At 50.5% G+C, this 17,316-nt stretch overlaps 1 protein-coding gene across 4 annotated transcripts in view; it reads left to right on the forward strand.

Moving 5' to 3' along the window:
• The window catches only part of SMG7 (SMG7 nonsense mediated mRNA decay factor), a 582,851-nt gene that overhangs the window by 506,859 nt on the left and 58,676 nt on the right, over positions 1 to 17,316 (forward strand). For 2 of the 4 annotated variants that reach the window (XM_086955704.1, XM_086955713.1), the window contains exon 18: positions 14,535 to 14,684. The exons of the other annotated variants lie outside the window; for them this stretch is intronic. In XM_086955704.1, the coding sequence (XP_086811830.1) occupies positions 14,535 to 14,684 (150 nt within the window). The remainder of the gene's footprint in view (positions 1 to 14,534; positions 14,685 to 17,316) is intronic. 4 annotated transcript variants of the gene reach the window in all.

The following is a 17,316-nucleotide window of genomic DNA, read 5'->3' on the forward strand; positions in this document are numbered from 1 at the left end:
GGAAAGAGAAAGAAAGCTGGCAGCTGCCTCTGCGCCAAAGGCGAAATGATACATTTTATCAACGCTCCTAAAGCTCTGTTAGATGGGGCGAGGGGCTTATTTCAGTCCATGTGAAGCAGCTGGATTGATTCACAGAGCTGGATTACAAGTAAAATAAAGTGCCACAATAATGCAGCAAACTTTTAATTTTTGTGGCGCAAAATTTCCATTTATGTGCCACAAAATGTGTAAATTTATGCCTCAATATCCTGGGTGGGGGGTCTGACTTCGCTCTGATTATGGCCAAACCAATTTTAGCTGGAAGAGGGAAATTATTAGATGGGCTACATATGTGTCCTCCTCTTTAGGGAAAAACAACTCCCATGGCCATTTTGACAGTGACGTCAGTTCTTCTTTTTTCCTCGCCAGCTAGCACAGATCCGGAGAAGCTCTACCCCTTAGTCACTTTTTGACTAAACTTTTTTGATCTTTTGATCTGTTTTTTCTTGAGTTGTTCGACTCCTACGGTGCCGGTAGGGATGCCCGGGTTCAAATCCTGCTCCAAGTGTAGCCGATTGAAGTCGGTTACCGACCCCAATCGCCGGTGTCTTCAGTGTCTAGGCCTCGACCACGACGACCGAACCTGCTCCGACTGCCGGGCCCTGGCGTCCAAGGCTAGGCGGCTTGAGCTCCGGCAGTCAGCCCCACGCCGTTCGAGGTCCCCGTCCCACAGGAGGTCGAGGGACCGGTCGCGGGGTCTGAGCCCTCATAGCTCCGAGAGTCGGCATCGGTCTTCGGGATCAAGATCCTCAGGTAAGAGGCATGAGAGGTCGGAAAGGCGTCATCGCTCTTCCGACCCACCCCGATGCTCGCGCGACGCGGGCAAGGGTTCAGGTGACACCACCCACGCGGCTCCGACGGAGTCGCGGGCGCCACATCCTGCCCAACACCTTCCGGTCCCTGGGCACGATGCAACACCTGAGGAGGTCGAGCGGTACCTCATGGCCATGAGGTCCCTTCCTCTTCCGCCAGGTTCCCCAGCGCCTTCGGGCCCAGCGGTCCCGGCTGGGGGGCCTAGCGGGTCGGGTGCTTCGGCTCCGACGCCGCCGGGTGCTTCGACCCAGACGCCGCCAGCGACTTCGGTCCCGGCGCCGCAGGCCCCCACTGGGTCCGCTTCAGGATCCGGGTCGTCACCGGTCGACCTCACAACCTCACCGACGCCGGCCCCTAGGGCGTCACCCCCGGCGCCGCCTATGGGTGACGCTGTCCCCAATCCTGCCCTCGATTCGGTTCCGGCACCGGAGTGGCGCCGCTCTCGACGTTGTTTGGAGATTTTTATTTCCACGAACCGGCCCCATCCTTTGAACCTGAATTTCAGGTGATGGGTGACGAGGGAGATTGGGAGGAGTCTGTGGACCCTCTGGCACAGGAGTGCTAGTCTCAACAGGACTGGACATGTGAGCTTGGGGATGCCAGTGGACAGGACACTTCGCCAGACACTGGTTTTGTCTCCCCTCCAACAGTGGCTACGGAGGAGGGGGCTGCCTACAGTGTAGTGTTGACGCAGGCGACCAAGGCCTTGAGCCTAGAGCTCCCCGTCGCGGCCGTTAGGACTAACCTCCTCACTGAGGTCCTTAAACCGCAGTCAAGCTCGGCTGAGCCTCTGCTGCCGTTTAATGAGGCCTTGTGTGACGTTCTTTTGGGCACCTGGTCCAGGCCTGCTACAGGTCCGCCTGTGGATAGGAACATGGGCAGACGCTATAGCCCGGCTCCGGGCGACCCTTGCTTCTTGTCCACCCACCCCACCCCCGAGAGCCTGGTTATCCAGGCCTCTACATCCCAGACCACATTTCCGACTGCTCCGCCAGATCGGGAATCCAAGAAGTATGAACAGTTCGGTAAGAAGGTGTTCTCGTCCCTGAGTTTCGGACTGCGGTCAGTCAATACCGCATGCCTCTTGGGCCGCTACACCCACACTCTGTGGGACACGGTCGCGGACGTGCTGCCACAATGTCCGGAGGAGGTCCGGGCTAAACTCGCCCAAGCCGTGGCGGCGGTCGGTGACAAAGGCGCGGCCAGTCCACACCTTCCCCTGCAGAACCTTCCTAGACTGCGCTTTCAGGCCCATGTGACGCCAGTGAAGGGGCAGGGTTCCCCATCACAACTTCCACTGGCTCACTGTCACGTCAGACGTGTGGGTGCTGCAAATCTTCCGGAGGGGCTACTCCCTCCCCTTCGAGACGACCCCTCCAGCCATGCCACCGCAATACCACCGCGTGACTGGGGATCATTTGCAACTTCTGCAAGAGGAAGTTACGGCCCTCTTGGCCAAGGGGCCATCGAGCGCGTTCCTGGGCCAGAAGTAGGGTGTGGTTGTTACTCCCACTACTTTCTGGTACCCAAGAAGGGCAAAGGGGGCCTACACCCTATCTTGGACCTATGGAACGTCAACGGCTTCCTCCGGAAGGAGAAGTTTAAAATGCTGACATTGGCACAGGTCTTAGCTGCCCTGGACCCATGAGACTTGATGGTAGCGTTGGACTTGCAGGACGCCTATTTCCACGTCCCCGTCCTGCCGGCTCACCGGCGCTCCCTGCGGTTTACGGTAGGCCACGAGCACTTCAAGTTTACTCTGCTCCCCTTCGGCCTTACCAGCACCCCACAGGTGTTCACGAAGGTGATGGCAGTGGTCGCAGCTCATCTGCGCAAGTTAGGGGTTTTCAGTCTTCCCCTACCTCGACGACTGGTTGTTGGAGGGCTCGCCCCAGCCACCTCCAGACAACGGCAGACCTCCTGCACCAGCTGGGGTTTTCCATCAATGTGCCGAAGTCACACCTGTGCCCCTCTCAGAAGCTCCTTTTCATCGGAGCGGTCCTCGACTCGGCGCGGTTTCGGGTTTATCCTCCCGAACAGCAGGTTCGGGATATTCAGGTTCTGATTCCAATCTTTCAGCCTTTATCCCGGGTCTTGGTCAGGTTGACTCTGGGGCTGATGGCCTCCTGCATCCTTCTGGTGCATCACGCCCGGTGGCGTATGTGGGCTCTGCAGTGGGACCTGAAGTTTCAGTAGGCCCAGCATCAGGGCAACCTGTTCGACCATGTCATGATTTTGGAGGGCACTGCGAGACAGCTGCAGTGGTGGCTCACGGACCGCGATTGGGTCAGCGGCAGATCCCTCTCCCAACCAGAGCACGTAGTTGTGACGGAAGCGTCCCTCCAGGGCTGGGTATGCCACATGGGAGAGGCGGAAATCAGAATCATCTGGTCTCCGGCGGAGTCCCAGCTCCTTATCAACCTTCTGGAGCTGCGGGCGATTCGTCTAGCACTGAAGGCATTCCTCCCCTCTGTCCGGGGGAGTGTAGTGCAGGTGTTCACGGACAACACCACTGCTATGTGGTACTGCAACAAACAGGGCGGGGTGGGGTAGTGGACCCTATGCCAGGAGGCTCCGCGCCTCTGGCAGTGGCTGGAACGTCAGGGCGTGACCCTGGTGGTTCAACACCTGGCAGGTTCTCTGAACGCCAGGGCGGACAAACTCAGCCGTCTGTGCATGATGGATCACGAATGGCGTCTGAACTCGGACGTGGCGCTAGGCCTCTTTCTGCAGTGGGGAGAGCCTTGGTTAGATCTATTCGCCACCGAAGAGAACGCGCAATGTCATCAGTTCTACGCGTTGGAATTTCCAAGGCGGCACTCGCTCGGGGGCGCTTTTCGTCGCGAGTGGAGTTGCGGTCTATTGTACGCCTTTCCGCCTATACCACTTCTGCCCAGAGTGCTGAAGAAAATCAAGCGCGACCGGGCCCAAGTCATTCTTGTGGCTCCGGACTGGGCGCGAAGGTACTAGTATCCCGAGCTACTCAGTATGTCAGTCGATTCCCCGGTTCGTCTGCCTCTTCAGGAGGACCTTCTGTCACAGCAGCAGGGGACCGTCCTCCACCCGAACCTGTCCATTCTCCACCTCCATGCTTGGAGATTGAGCGACGACATTTGAGGTCATTTGACTTGCCTCCTGACGTCTGTAATGTAATTCTGGCAGCCAGGCGTCCCTCCACAAAGTCGGTATAACCCTACAGGTGGAACAGATTTGTGGCATGGTGCACAGCAAAGTCTGTGGATCCTCTCAATGCCCCTCTTTCGGAGGTTCTCCTCTTCCTCCTTTTTCTTGCCCAGCAAGGCTCTGCTCTGGGCACTATCAATGGCTACCTTTCTGCTCTTTCAGCCTTCTTGAGGCTTCCTGATCAGCCTTCCTTGTTCAAGTCCCCCATTGTAAACAGATTCTAAAAGGGCATCACTAATATGTTCCCTCCTGTTTCATTCGTGATGCCCCAGTGGGACTTGAACCTGGTTCTAACTTACTTGATGTGCGCTCCCTTTGAGCCGCTTTGTAACTGTCCTCTCCGTCTTCTTACACTTAAGACTACTTTCCTGGTTGCCATCACCTCTGCCAGGAGAGAGAGTGAGCTCCAGGCTCTTTCCTCTAAACCGCCCTTCCTTTCTGTCCATCCGGACAAGGTTGTGTTGCGCATAAAACCCTCTTTCCTGCCCAAGGTAGTCACAGCCTTCCACATCGGGCAGTCCATTACCTTGCCCACCTTCTTTCCGCCTCCGCATCCCTCTAAAGAGGAAGAGTGGCTCCACTGTCTGGACCCAAAACGTGTGCTCTCTTACTATCCGGATCCCACGCGCCAGTTCCAGGTGGATGACCAACTCTTTGGTTACGTGGGCGCTAAGAAGGGACGGGCTGTGCACAAGCGGACCATCTCTCGGTGTATCGTGTTGTGCATCCAAGCGTGTTACTCCTTGGCTAAGAAGGAACCTCCTGTTGGGCTAAGGGCCCTCTCCACTCGGGCCACGGCGACTACTACTGCTCTGGGCCAAGGAGTCCCCTTGCAGGACATTTGTCAGGCAGCTACGTGGGCCTCGCTGCACACGTTCGCGAGACACTACTGCCTGGAAAGCCAAGTCCGGAGGGATGGATTATTTGGCCGTTCCGTCCTCCAGGACTTTCTAGTGTGATTATTGGTTCGCAGACCCACCACCGGGGTTGGTATTGCTGGGGTATGTATTCTAAGGTAAGGAGTCTGTCACTAACGTGTCTCTTTCAGATGCTCAAGTTACTACTTGTGTAACAATAGATCTGTAAGAGACATTAGTTAGTGATCGATTCCTTACCGACCCACCCATCCTCCCCGTTCTGCGAACCTATATCTATGGTTAAGGTCATCCCCTTTCAGGGCCCTAGTTTCATGGCACCAGTGTTTGTTCTATCATGGCTCTGCATATCTGGCGCGGAAAAGCTGTGTATCAGAACTGACGTCAGCGCGCGAAGGCGGCGTCAAAGTACTCCGATGTCATTCCGGCGCCGCCGCGGACGATGCCTACCGACGTGCAGGGGTATTGCTACGCAAAAGTTTCCGGATCCAGTCTGACGCCTGGGGATATTCTAAGGTAAGTAATCTATCACTAACTTATGTCTCTTACAGATATATTGTTACACAAGTAGTAACTTGTGCTTTTGACCTTACATGGGAAGTTTGTTTGTTTGGTTCCACATTAGTGACACCCTTTAACATATAAAAGAGAAAAAGGACTTCACTGTTTTTATGAATTCTATGAATTAATTGACCGCCATCTCACCAGCAGCCGCCGACTCGAAGAAATTAATATAGACCTTATCTGTCCGGGCAATTCAGAAACTCAGGCCAACTGTCTGCCGTACTCCACCAATCCTAAAAAGCATGTACGTCGCCATTCCAAATCCCAAGGCTGTACAAGCCAGTGACTCTCCACTGGCCCCAACAACTTCTACCACCTCAGTGCCTGATTGTGGTTGAGGTAGGATCACTGCTTACTTACAGGAATGATCATGATTTTAGACCTGATACAGCGGGAGCACAGAGTCAAATTCTTTGTGAAACTACCATGCACCCACTTCAACAGGAGCACCATCAGCGCCTTCTGCAACTACAGAGATCCTTTCAGTGATACAATAGGGCGTCCTCTGAACTGTTTCCGAAATGCCAGCAAAATGTAAGTTTTGTTTTTAGGGCTCGCTTGCTGATGCGCTTGCGCATAGCTGGTGAGAAATATAGGGGCTTATCCAGAGCTTACCAAACTGTCGATTTGATGCTGTGGCCGTGCGCTTTTTAGGGCAATGTGCAAGCGCATTGACCTAAAAAGCGCGTGCACATCAAAGCCAGCCATCTGTTCCCCAGCTTGGTACCACCAGCAGCTCTTCCCGCTCCTCCCCCTGCTGCATCAAAGCCTTTCATTCCCCCCAGCGTGCGCTCTGACTCAGCCATTTCTCCTCCCCTAATTATTCACGGCCGGCCGGGCGTACTTTCAGTTTCATGGCCGCTAGGCCATGTCTCCTTATTATTTTAACTGTTTAGTTGCCCTTGCCTTTCATTCTGTCTTCGCAAGCTAATTTATCTTTTCTCTTCTTTCGTTCTCTGCTCTTCCCTCTGTGCTTCCACCTTCGTCCCTTTCACATCCTTATTTTCTGATCCCCTAGAGATCTCTCCCTTTGTTTACTCAGTGCGTACTCTCTCGCCCTGTTCTTTCTCTCCTGCGCATTCCCTCTGTCCGGCACGTGTGCCCCCCGTCCCCCACCCCCTTCTCACGAGCCCCCTCCTCTCCTGGGTGTTCGGTCAGGCCCAGGCAGCGCTTCGCCAGGGCTGCTCTTTTTGGTACAATGAGTGTTTGTGTTTTTGGTGGGTGCCCTGGGGCTGACTCCTGCTTGGCACTGGAACACGCTAGACTCTTCAGGCTATTTCTGCTCTTTCTATATTTGTCCTTTTCTTCTGGCTTCTCGGCTCTGGGATGTGATTACAGAGGATTCTTAAAATGTGCGTGACTCTGGGATTTCTCTTTCCCTGGTTTTGAGTACCACCTTTGGTCTTCCAACCCACTCCTTCTGCCCCCGCCCATCGCCCCTCCTTCTAACCAAGCGCCCCGTCCTCTCGCCCCTCATCTACCCTCGCTCCTCCTCTTCCCCCACCGCGTCCCTCCTTCTCATTTTGTCCAACCTCTTGCCCCACCTCTGCCCTCCCTTTTCCTGCCCCGCCTTCTTTCCCACATCTGTCTCAGCCCACCCTCTGTGTTTCTTCCTCTGCCCTGCCTCTCATCCTGCCCTTTCCCTGTCTTACCTCCATCTCCCCCCTGTGCAACCGCCATCGCTGACAAAGCCTATTATCTTCTTTTATCTCTTATACTGCCCCTCTTTCCTACATTTAATTCGCGCACCTTCATCTTTGATGTTTCCAACCTCCCCTCCCCGTCCGTAATTTGTTTCCTGTGACGTCATCTCACGGACGGCGAGATTGTGTGATCTGCAGATAAGTTAGATTCCCTGCAAGGTCGACTTAGCCTTTCACGTTGTAGAGGTCGCTAAATCTCACGTGCCTTTAAATTAGGTGATAGTAACCCACAAATGCTATTTACAGTAGAGGTGGTATGAACAGATGTCTAAAAATAAGTTACTTATCGGGAAGGATCTAGTAATCCTGCTCTTCAGCTCTTGTCCAAATAATTCACAATCTCTACCATTTAATCAATGGCCCGCATCTTGGCTGTTTGGGGCTATTGAGGAGTGTCAATGTCACTTGCTAGACCTACTTCGCTGTAGTTTGGGACTGTCACAGTTGCATAAATGCCAATTTCAGATTACTGCACTTGAGTGGAAGAAACCTACCTCTCTGGAGAAACAGTAATGAAGTAAATACGCAAGAACTTAATAAACATACATTTTGTTATAATAATAGAACCTGGTTCGTCTCACTCTACCGCCCTCAATCTACCACTCTACCGCCCTCACTCCACCGCCCTCACTCCACCACCCTCACTCTACCGCTCTCACGCCTTCTCTCTTCCTCCCTCACTCTACAACTCTACCACCCTCACTCTACAACTCTACCACCCTCACTCTACAACTCTACCGCCCTTCCTCTACCACTCTACCGCCCTCACTCTACCGCCCTCACTCTACCGCCCTCGCTCTACCGCCCTCGCTCACTCTACCGCCCTCGCTCACTCTACCGCCCTCGCTCACTCTACCGCCCTCGCTCACTCTACCGCCCTCGCTCACTCTACCGCCCTCGCTCACTCTACCGCCCTCGCTCACTCTACCGCCCTCGCTCACTCTACCGCCCTCGCTCACTCTACCGCCCTCGCTCACTCTACCGCCCTCGCTCACTCTACAACACCTCGCTCACTCTACAACACCTCGCTCACTCTACAACACCTCGCTCACTCTACAACACCTCGCTCACTCTACAACACCTCGCTCACTCTACAACACCTCGCTCACTCTACAACACCTCGCACTCTACAACACCTCGCACTCTACAACACCTCGCACTCTACAACACCTCGCACTCTACAACACCTCGCACTCTACAACACCTCGCACACTCTACAACACCTCGCTCACTCTACAACATCTCGCTCACTCTACAACACCTCGCACTCTACAACACCTCGCACTCTACAACACCTCGCACTCTACAACACCTCGCACTCTACAACACCTCGCACTCTACAACACCTTGCTCACTCTACAACACCTCGCTCACTCTACAACACCTCGCACTCTACAACACCTCGCACTCTACAACACCTCGCTCACTCTACAACACCTCGCTCACTCTACAACACCTCGCTCACTCTACAACACCTCGCTCACTCTACAACACCTCGCTCACTCTACAACACCTCGCTCACTCTACAACACCTCGCTCACTCTACAACACCTCGCTCACTCTACAACACCTCGCTCACTCTACAACACCTCGCTCACTCTACAACACCTCCCTCACTCACTCTACCGCCCTCCCTCACTCACTCTACCGCCCTCCCTCACTCTACCGCCCTCCCTCACTCTACCGCCCTCGCTCACTCTACCGCCCTCGCTCACTCTACCGCCCTCGCTCACTCTACCGCCCTCGCTCACTCTACCGCCCTCGCTCACTCTACCGCCCTCGCTCACTCTACCGCCCTCGCTCACTCTACCGCCCTCGCTCACTCTACCGCCCTCGCTCACTCTACCGCCCTCGCTCACTCTACCGCCCTCGCTCACTCTACCGCCCTCGCTCACTCTACCGCCCTCGCTCACTCTACCGCCCTCGCTCACTCTACCGCCCTCGCTCACTCTACCGCCCTCCCTCCCTCACTCTACAACACCTCGCTCACTCTACAACACCTCGCTCACTCTACAACACCTCGCTCACTCTACAACACCTCGCTCACTCTACAACACCTCGCTCACTCTACAACACCTCGCTCACTCTACAACACCTCGCTCACTCTACAACACCTCGCTCACTCTACAACACCTCGCTCACTCTACAACACCTCGCTCACTCTACAACACCTCGCTCACTCTACAACACCTTGCTCACTCACTCTACCGCCCTCCCTCGCTCACTCTACCGCCCTCCCTCGCTCACTCTACCGCCCTCCCTCGCTCACTCTACCGCCCTCCCTCGCTCACTCTACCGCCCTCCCTCGCTCACTCTACCGCCCTCCCTCGCTCACTCTACCGCCCTCCCTCGCTCACTCTACCGCCCTCCCTCGCTCACTCTACCGCCCTCGCTCACTCTACCGCCCTCCCTCGCTCACTCTACCGCCCTCGCTCACTCTACCGCCCTCGCTCACTCTACCGCCCTCGCTCACTCTACCGCCCTCGCTCACTCTACCGCCCTCGCTCACTCTACCGCCCTCGCTCACTCTACCGCCCTCGCTCACTCTACCGCCCTCGCTCACTCTACCGCCCTCGCTCACTCTACCGCCCTCGCTCACTCTACCGCCCTCGCTCACTCTACCGCCCTCGCTCACTCTACCGCCCTCGCTCACTCTACCGCCCTCGCTCACTCTACCGCCCTCGCTCACTCTACCGCCCTCGCTCACTCTACCGCCCTCGCTCACTCTACCGCCCTCGCTCACTCTACCGCCCTCGCTCACTCTACCGCCCTCGCTCACTCTACCGCCCTCGCTCACTCTACCGCCCTCGCTCACTCTACCGCCCTCGCTCACTCTACCGCCCTCCCTCACTCTACCGCCCTCCCTCCCTCACTCTACCGCCCTCCCTCCCTCACTCTACCGCCCTCCCTCCCTCACTCTACCGCCCTCCCTCCCTCACTCTACCGCCCTCCCTCCCTCACTCTACCGCCCTCCCTCCCTCACTCTACCGCCCTCCCTCCCTCACTCTACAACACCTCGCTCACTCTACAACACCTCGCTCACTCTACAACACCTCGCTCACTCTACAACACCTCGCTCACTCTACCGCCCTCCCTACCTCACTCTACCGCCCTCGCTCACTCACTCTACCGCCCTCGCTCACTCACTCTACCACCCTCGCTCACTCACTCTACCACCCTCCCTCACTCACTCTACCGCCCTCCCTACCTCACTCTACCGCCCTCCCTCCCTCACTCTACCGCCCTCCCTCACTCTACCGCACTCACTCTATCTATCTACCGCACTCACTCTATCTATCTACCGCACTCACCAAGCACAACCACAGCATCACTCTGCACCACCACAGCACCACCACATCACCACTCAGCAGCACCACTCAGCACCACCACAGAATCACTGGTTCAAATATGTTCTTTCAATGTTTCAAGCTGTTTTCAAGCTTTCACGCTTTATTACAAATCAAAAAAAGATGTTAATATTTCACTTCTGTTCTTGGATTTTCGTCACAATGAAATACAATGAACATAATCTTCACAAAAGTTACTTACAAAAATTTAAGCTATTGCCATTACAAATTAAATAAATTATTTAAGTATTTAAAAAAATTAAAAGCATTGCTATTTGTAATATCAATACATATAAGTCACGTAAATACAAAACATGTTGCATTACAAATGCTATAGGCATTGTAAATGACAAAGCTATTTAGCTATTTGAAAAAATAACACATAAATAAAAAAAAACAATTATAAGACCAATTGCTCAAACTTTCCTAATGCGAGCCCTATTGCATTTCCAATGCTTGTTTTGGTTGGTTTTTCCGCTGAAATTAAAGAAATCAGGAGCATGTCGACCCGTGCTGCACTTACAGTGCTTGAACAAACACCTCAAGAAACCACTGTTGCTGCAAGACATTCTTTTGCCTCTGTAGATGGAGGTGCACATACCTTAAATATATTTACAGGATGCATGTTTTTACATTCCCACATATCAAAAGTATCTGCCTCATGTCAAACCCCCCCCAATATCTTTACGAATTGCATGCTGCATGTGTGTCCCTCCAGGGTCTTCATGTCTTTTCTTACCTGGATGATTGGTTAAAAGAAAGCTTGCGATCTGAGGCTGCATCATCCAACCCAGCAGTGTCACATCCTCGACCTTGCATTGAATCATACAAAATCTCCACTGACTCACACAAGCTGGATTTATTTTCTAGGGTCCGTCCTCGATACCATTGAACTAAAGGCAGTTCCATTAAAAAAGCGCTTGCAGTTTGCTAAGCATTACCACTTTATTCTGTGAACCAAAAGTGAAGCAACCATCTATATGTGCAACTCCCTTTAAATGTTGATGTCTTTGTGCATAGCATTGATACCCAACTGCTGCTAAGAAAAATGAGATGCTCAATGGATGCAATGTCATGGCTGCTTCAAAGACCAAGTACTTACAACAGATAGTCAAGTCATCATTAAAATGGCAGACTGCCCGGAGCAATACAAATGTAGGTCCCTTCTTTTCATGGAGGGAATTCGGGCCTTAGGCAACATTTCATATCCATATGCTAGAATGGCAGCCATCTGCACCTTGCTTCCGTTCTTTTGAAAATACATTGCTCTACTGTGCTAATAAAAATGGAAAACCACATTCTTGTTCTATGTAAACGAGCACGGATGGGGCCCTGCACCTTTGGGCTTCGCCAGTACAGCGTGGGATATCCTCAAAAGCCGAGCACCTCCCAGGCACCAAAAATAAGTCTGTGCCACACTCACTACTTCGACAGGAGAATTATTACGTGCTAAATTAACACGCCCCAGAAAATATTCCATCTCTGGGGAAAAATCAATCCATATCTTTTCTGGCAGTCACTTTCAACCCCGAAAGAGGTGTGATGTTTGCCTTGACATGCCTGGAGCAGAACATTTGCTTACATTTTTCTACTGTTTCCATTTGTTCCCCGCGAATTTGGCTATTGTTCCCTGGAGACCTGTTTATATCATCCTAATTGTCCCACATGGCGCAAACAGCACCGTTATTCAGATCTCCTCGAGCTCATTTCGCCACTCCCGTTCTTCTCGACATCGTATGTCGTACCACAACAGTTACATTTTGCATCAACATCCATCCTCTCCCAGTTTCACTGCCTGGCTCCTGAGCACAATAGTGTTGCCAGCCGAAAAATTCTAGCTCAAGTGAGAGTGCAGTCTTCTAACAGAACTTATGAAGGCAAGTGAAAGTTTGTGTCCTTCTGTGAATCAAAAGGCCTACATCTGCTTCATTTGTAACTTTTAATAACACTCACCATATTTTCTATGACAAAATGAACCCCCCTCATTTCGTTAATTTGAAATTGAAGTGCTGCAAGTTTTACAGCTTTGATTCCATCAAGATGGCGTTCAGGTGACCCACACTTTAGTCACTAGTGTAGAATGTTAGCATTTTAGCCAATATGCCTCTAGTGCAGGGTTGTGTTTGAACCCCCCACGCCCCTATATTTTTTAACTCCTTTTCTGGTTGTTGGGACCGTGTCCTTGAGTTCGGTATTGTAAGGACTGCCACAAAATATTGTTCTTGTTGTGTGTGACCAGCCAATCTGGATTGACTATCTGGACATCTTAAGTCCAGATATCCTTACCTTTTTTTACCCCCTTCTTTCCTGACCAGATTCCTTCTTTAAACTCAGATTTCTCAAACGGCTCAACAGATATACATCAAATCACAAATGGCACGCTTTCTGAGTAAAGTTCTAACTTTGTCAAATTTGGTGCATTTCTTTTCAGCCTTTTTTCTGTATCTAAGAGCAAAACTTTCCTAAGGTAATTAATCTTGGAAATCTTACCTTTGGGATACATTTCCTTGGCGCCCGCTCAACAGATCAGCACAAAGCTTTCTTTACAGGAGCCTAGGTGGTTAAACTTTTGTTTCAGTACACTTCGTACAGTTAGGTCAAAGAGTGACAGTTATTTGTGAAGCTAAAAGCTCTCGGTCTATGTAAACTCGGACCCGCCGCTACTGTGTAATATATCTAGACAGAGACATTTGCTAAGGGAGCGAGCTAGAAGGAAGGAGATGGAGAGCTTTGGATATGGTTAGATGGATAAGGGTAGATCAAGAGATTTACCTAAATTCCACAACTGCCATTTTCAGAAATGGCCACGCTGCTGAAACCTGCAGAGGAACTAATTCAAAGATTTATTGCCTGGACTAAAGGACTAATTCCTAAGCATCTGTATAAAACCTATTGGGGGTAGAAGGCATTTATGGTCTGGGTGAAAATGTGGGTGCCTTTGCAATTCTATTCACGCTTCCACTAATGTCAGTGAAAGTCCTATGATGGAGAAGCAAAGGTTATTTACTTGTCCTAGTTCTCCACCATTGGAAGCTTCATTGAATTCAACCCACACTCGGAGTAATATTTACTGAATGTATTATTAACTTTTCTTCCACAAGATGCGGAAAGTGACATAAAAGCTCCAGCATGATCTGCCAGTCTTCTGCTCGGATATTCCCTTGTAGAAAAGATCAGCCTGAGGGTTTAAAGGCACACAGACTGTTCTCCCGCTAAAGCGACTGTGCCTGTCTGATCACTTCATTGTACTTTGTAATTTTGTAAAAATGTTTTTAAAAGGTTGGACTACTGACTTAAATTTTAACCTTCTATAGTTAGTGTACCATTAGCTCAGCAAAATAAGTTTTCTGGCTTATGAAAGTGTTTCAGGATTGGGCGAAATATGCACTGTTCATGAATACAGTGAAGGATTTCCGAGATTAAGAATTTTGAGTAACTTTTCTTTTTCTTTTTTTCTCTGCTTTCGTCCCAGCTCTCATTGCTGCAGCTCTTTCTCACTGACATCTCTCCCTTATATACATTTCCACAGCAGCTTCCATGGTTACTTTCCTTGATCCTATTTCTGATCTTTAATCATTCCCCGTTTTGATTCTTTTTTTGTAACTTTATTTTTCTTCACTCTTTTTTGCTACAGTGCAGTCTTTGTATTTCTAATCCACTCTTCCTAATCATTTATGCCTTTCAGCTCTCGTCCTCCTTTTTTTTAATTTGCCAATTTTCATGGATGCCATATCCCAATGCCCTTCATTGCTCCTTCTTCCTGATTTTCTTAGTTTTTCTACACTTAAATAGAGTTTTTTCTATTTTCTCCCATTGCACTTTAGTGTTGCTCTTCCCTTCCTTGCTTTTATCTTTCATTCCTGCTCCCATCCCTGCTCTTGCTCGGAGTGTGTTTTCTAGTTTCTGTTCCTATCCTAGGTTCCCTTCCTTCCTGTGTATCAGTACATGCCCAAATTGCTCTCTCTTTCTTTCCTGTTCCACTTTCTCACTTTGCTCCTTTCTGTCATTAGGACCCCAAGAGCTCCCCTCTGCTTCCTCCGGACCTGCTAAAGAGTCTGGCTGCCTTGGAGGAAGAGGAAGAGCGGGCTTTCTCCCATCCTTCTGATCTTTATCCAGCTTTGCTGGGGCCTCTCGCCTCTCTTCCTGGACGAAGCCTTTTTGTATGTATTCTACATATTACTGCTTCTCCTTGCTTTGACCCTGCCCTGTGTTTGTCTTTCTGTGTGACTGGGATGTGTTTTAAGATGTGGCTGTTTTGTTCTGTTTTTGATATTCCCTTTCTCTTATCGGTCTAATAATCCCAGTATGTTACATTTGTTGGAACTGTCTATGATTAATGGACAGGGACACACTAATCCTTTTAAAGCCATTGATTTGCGCATTTGAAAGAATAGTTTGAACCTTGGAATGTTGTTGCAGGGAAGTAAATATTTGTTGGGGCAGTCACCCAGTGGCGTATTGCCAACTCAGTCCCAATGTTCTCTTGCTGGAAGGAGATAGGCGACCTGGTCAAGCATTTACCAGAGGCATTTCACAAGAGGTCATGAATTTGAGGCAAAATGGGTAGTAATGTCTCAAGGGCGATACTCTTCCAGGATACTACGCCACCATACACAACTTAGTGTCTGAGTTTGAGCCAGAATTGTAGCAGCACCTCATTAACTTAAACTTTCAGTGGGGAGCAACAAGCCCTCCAGTGGGTACTATGTTTGAGAAAATCAAAAAGGCTACAGATACTGCGAAGGCCCAGAGTGCTGTGTACCTACCTGTTGTGCCTTTCAGAAGCATCAGACAAGACTGTGCCAATGATACCACCTTTCTCCAAAGACAGGAATACTGCCAACACCAGTATTTTCAGGATGGCTTTGCCGCCAGATCCTTCGGCAGAGGTGGCTTTTGTGGAAACTGCAGATGCAAGTTCGTGAAGGGACACCCCTACTCCAAACAAACTCGATCACTATTCCCCCACCGATCATTACACACCTAATAGAGGGCAAAAAAGGTTATTCCTCCTGTAGTTGGAAAAATAACCTTAGCCAAATTGGTCCTCTTATTGGTACATTAGGGGCACTTCCTAACACTTCACACCACCAAACAAACATTCTACCTCATTGCCACGCAATGAGTGAAGAACGTAGACTTTTGGAGATGCTGGTACCCCTCGCCAGTGGTGCCATCAAGCCTTTGCTCCCTCACCAGTGGTGCCAAAAAGAATACTGCTGTACTTTCCCATTCCCAAAAAGGATGAAACTGCGGCCTATCCTAGACCTCCAGCTTTTGAGCCGAAAAAGCCTGTCCTCACACTTCAAAATGACCCCTTGCTGGATGTCAGTCGGCTGCTCTGCACATGAGATCACAAGGTGACCCTCTAATTCAATGACACCCGCTACCATATCCCCATCCATCTGGTGCCTCTCCCCTACCTTCACATTGTGGTAAATGGATAATATCGGTTCAAGGTTTTCCCATTCAGTGTCTCAACAGCAGCCCCAAGTGTATTCACAAGTTTTCAGTGGAGATGGTGGCACACCATCGTTGCAAAGGCTTTCACATTGTTTTATACTTTGACAACTGCCTCATACAGAGCAGTAGCCGACAGCAATGCCTAACATGCACTCAATATGCAGTGTCTATTGTCCACACGCTAGGATTCACAGACAGTGTGAAAAGATTTCAAATCCAACCCTTTATAGAGGTTGTGCTAAACACTGACAGGAAAAGCTAGCCAAACCGAGCGTGATGGCATTTCAAAGGTTGCCGTATTTTTAGACACCACATCCTCTTACAGTAAGAATGATGATAAATCTGTTGGTGATGAAGACTTTATACACTGCAGTAGTACCGTATACAAGGAGACATATGTGTCCACTACAGAAGTGCCAGGTGAGGCAGTTGTCACCGAGGTCAATGAGAGATGTAGTGTTGGTACAGCCTGGGACTCGACACACACTCCTGTGGTCGAATAAGGACTTATTGCTGGACATGCATTTTTTGACCCACTACTGCACGTCACCTTTACCACCGTCCTCTCAACCACAAGATTGTACAGGGTACCTGGATACTACACCAACAGTATTTTCACATCAATTCCCCCAGATGTTTAGCAGTGAGATTTGTACTCTGCACATTTTATAGGGTCATCCACGGCAATAAAGTCCTCATTAAAACTGGCATGACTGCAATGTACTATGTCCACAAGCAGTGGTAGACTTACTTGCCCCAGCTCTCAGCTCTATCCCCAAATATCTGGCATTTGGCTATTCGGAATCAGGTTTAGCTCCTAGCGGAGCATCTGCCATGGGTGGACGACTTTGCGTACCTGTTAAGCAGTATGTATCACACAGTTGCATGAATGGGGCATGACTTCTCAAGTGCTTTAGTGGTACTTTTGGCTATGGGGTTCCCCCACAATCAATCTGTTTAGCACCTCACAAAATGCCACAACTTTGCCTCCATGTACCCACATTGACAGTCCGGGGACAATATACTATGAATGAACTAGTCCTGGATCTTTGCTTATGCTTTTTCTCCACTCCCCCTCAATCTATAGTATGGAAAATTACAGACGCCTGACCCTTATGTCTAGTCACTTTTTCAATTTAGGAAAGACCGATATGGCATTCAATAGTTCTAGGGATGTTGGACCATCCACACGAAAAGCTACCACTGAGACCAGATCTCCTTTTACAGCATTTGGGGCAGTTCAGACATCCAAACCTCAGGGAAACTAATCTAGTCATCTGGCACCTCAGGTCGCAGACGAGTGTATGCAAAGCCTCCATGAGCTGCTAA

Source organism: Lissotriton vulgaris, chromosome 1_1, assembly GCF_964263255.1.
Source record: "Lissotriton vulgaris chromosome 1_1, aLisVul1.2, whole genome shotgun sequence".
Classification (NCBI taxonomy): domain Eukaryota; kingdom Metazoa; phylum Chordata; class Amphibia; order Caudata; family Salamandridae; genus Lissotriton; species Lissotriton vulgaris.